Source organism: Cryptomeria japonica, chromosome 6, assembly GCF_030272615.1.
Source record: "Cryptomeria japonica chromosome 6, Sugi_1.0, whole genome shotgun sequence".
Taxonomy (NCBI): Eukaryota; Viridiplantae; Streptophyta; class Pinopsida; order Cupressales; family Cupressaceae; genus Cryptomeria; species Cryptomeria japonica.
In genome coordinates this window covers 33,051,894-33,054,746 of record NC_081410.1, presented here as the reverse complement: position 1 = coordinate 33,054,746, position 2,853 = coordinate 33,051,894, and the positions used below count along the sequence as shown (strand labels likewise).

Genomic DNA, 2,853 nt, shown 5'->3' with positions numbered 1-2,853 from the left:
TTTTATAAATCTTCCTTGCTCACAATTTAGCTTGTAGGATGTTCTTATTTTATATGATCACCTAAAAACTCTTATTAAATTTACTTAAAGACTCAATCCTAAAGATTTTCCAGCTATATTTACATACCACATGTATAGTACATACCTCTTAGAAGATTCAAATTAAAACAAAGCAAAGTGCAAGCTTAGATTAGGATTTTCCAACTATATTTGCATACTACATGTATATACATACCTCTTAGAAAATTCAAATTAAAACAAAGCAAAGTGCAAGCTTAGATATTATATTCTCCCACCATGTTACATAAGAATTAGACAAGTATATCATTATACAAAGCACTCCCACTCAAAATATTTATATGGCCCCTTAATTACAATCTCCTTCCATCTGAATATAAGTAAAAACTAATACAAATTAAAGAAACATTATACTAATCAATTCCTAATTGCTTGCGAAGGTGAAGGATATAGTCTAAGACCTTGGGAGGGGGAGGAAGAACCTTTTTCACGCTTTCCCTCTCCATGCATCTCTTCACCCATTTATCCATGCATGGGAAATTCTCTTCTAATCCCATCTCAAACTCACCCACATTTTGATATGTATGGAACCAACTGGTAAACGGGATGAAAGCGACGTCCACAAAACCAAATTCCTCTCCTCCAAAGTAAGGCTTTCCGTTTTCCCTAAGCCTACTTTCAAAGACCTCCAATACTTTCAACATATCATTTGCAGCTTCTTTCTGAGATTCTCCCTTTCCCCTTACTATACGTGATCCTGCATCATAAAACTGAAAACCAGACCAGCAGTTAATTATAGTGACACAGGAATAGAAGGATTTAAAGTGTTCCAAAATATTATATTAATGCAATATTAGAGGATAATGTTCAAACTTGAATTCAGATTTGGTGAAAAGGTTAGGAATCGTACGGAATCATATTGTAGTCAATAAAAATAAGAATAGACTGGCTTGATAGTCAGTCATTTAATGCTTGTTCGTTAGAACTTAACCTAGGGTTTTCTAGGTATCTTAAACTAGGATATGAGCTGAATGCTTGTTAGCATCTATCTTGTATCTTTATGGGTTTTCAAGATTAATAATGGCTGTTTGGTCTTTCTACTTCTACTTCTGAAGGGCATCGTTGTGGGTATGACCTTTCTACCTGTGACAATCAGGGGAATCACTTATAGCCTTCTTTTTTTTCTCTAAGAAGGAATCATATTAAGTAGGGTTGGTCACGGCCTGCTCTTTGGTACTCTGTCTCTTGGCCGTCTAGGAAAGTGGAATCTACCTCTTAATATACTAATTTCAAAAAGTTTCCTTGGCTGGTTCTGGTTCTTGCTATTTCTCCTAGTCATATGAATACTAAAGAAACTCAAGACAATATTAAGAGTAGTGAAATACTATTAAATGAAATAATGAAAGTGTTAGTTGTCAGATATAAACAACTGACCTAGATAGACAATATTAAAAATTATAATCAGTATTAAACAAATATTGGGGTGAGAAAGATCATCGAGTAGAAGGTATACCTTATCTGATTATGAGTTTTATTTGGTTTATTTAAAATTGTTATTGATTATGAAAATGGGCTTTAAATGCATGAAGTTTCCAAAGTCCGTGATAGTTTAGTTTGAATATTTCTGGATTTGACTATTAGATTTTTTTTCCATCAAACTAATCCAGAAATCTTCAAACTAAAAAATGGGTTTTGTCGACCCACACTCTAAATCTTAGTAGAATACTGAATTGAGGATGAATTACTCTGATTGCACTTATTCATTCTGATGATGGACTCATTCCTCTTTTATTCTGATTGGACTCGTTCATCCTGATGATGGACTTATTCGTCCTGGTGTGATGATGGATCATAGAAAATAGTCCAAAACATTGATGTAAGAAATCAACACAATCAAATCTAAAAGAATTAATCATAAAATCGTAAATTGTGAAAATTTGTTAAGATTTCATATTGCTATTTATGTACCTTTTTATCTATAAAATCTGCCCAGAACCTTGCAGTGGCTCGATCGTAGGGCTTTAATGGCAGCAAATTTTTGTTGGAAGATGGGGATGGCCATGCCTCATCTATATACTGGAGAATTATGAGTGACTCCACCACAGGCTGCTCCTCATGAATGAGAACAGGTATCTTTTTGTAGATGGGATTCATTTTCAAAAGTAGTTGTGTTTTATCAAAAAAATTTCTTCCTGGTATGAATATTGGACGCCTTTCTCTTCCAAGGCAATCTGCACTCGCATTCCAAAATAGCTCACCCACGAGCTCAGCAGCTTCACATTCTTCATCTTCTTCCTTCAACAAAACTCACAAATGCTTGGCATTACTCAGCGCATATTAATAACTTGTAAAAGCTAATCATGTTCTTGTTAATTACTTATAAAAGCTAATCATGTTCATATTAAATTTTGCTCTGGTCAAAATTTTTTGGAAAGTGGCAAGACTTTCTTTTTCCCTTTTCTGAGAACGTGATTCCCGTGAATATTGCACCCAATAGAAAATAATTGCGGATTTGCTTTCAAATTTAATTTGGAGACCTACAAAATAATGCTTTCAAATAAAATTTCGTATGATGTAGGGTTGGTGAGCAGTAATGTACTAATTGCATTGGTTCAGGGTTGCTTTTTCCGTCTAGGTCAATAATTCATTTCTTAGTTTAGGACATTTGGTGTGACTTGCATGATGCTTTCATTTTCTTGTTCAGCTATCTAAAAGTAAATCATATTAAAAGATATTTCAAACCTTTTTTTTAAAAACTCTTCTTTAAAAGTTATTTTTTAGGTGGTTAGATAGTCACGAATCTACCTTTATCCTCATTTGTAAAGATGCTGCTCC

At 33.7% G+C, this 2,853-nt stretch overlaps 1 protein-coding gene across 1 annotated transcript; it reads right to left on the bottom strand.

Annotated features, from left to right (window-relative positions):
* Positions 1–423: 423 nt before the first annotated feature.
* LOC131069966 (probable glutathione S-transferase) lies at positions 424–2,359 on the bottom strand. The gene is made up of 2 exons (XM_058005512.2): positions 1,987–2,359; positions 424–788 (listed from the first exon to the last, which is right to left on the bottom strand). Exons 1-2 carry the CDS (start codon positions 2,170–2,172, stop codon positions 432–434), a joined length of 543 nt encoding a protein of 180 aa, XP_057861495.2. The 5' UTR covers positions 2,173–2,359; the 3' UTR covers positions 424–431.
* Positions 2,360–2,853: the final 494 nt, after the last annotated feature.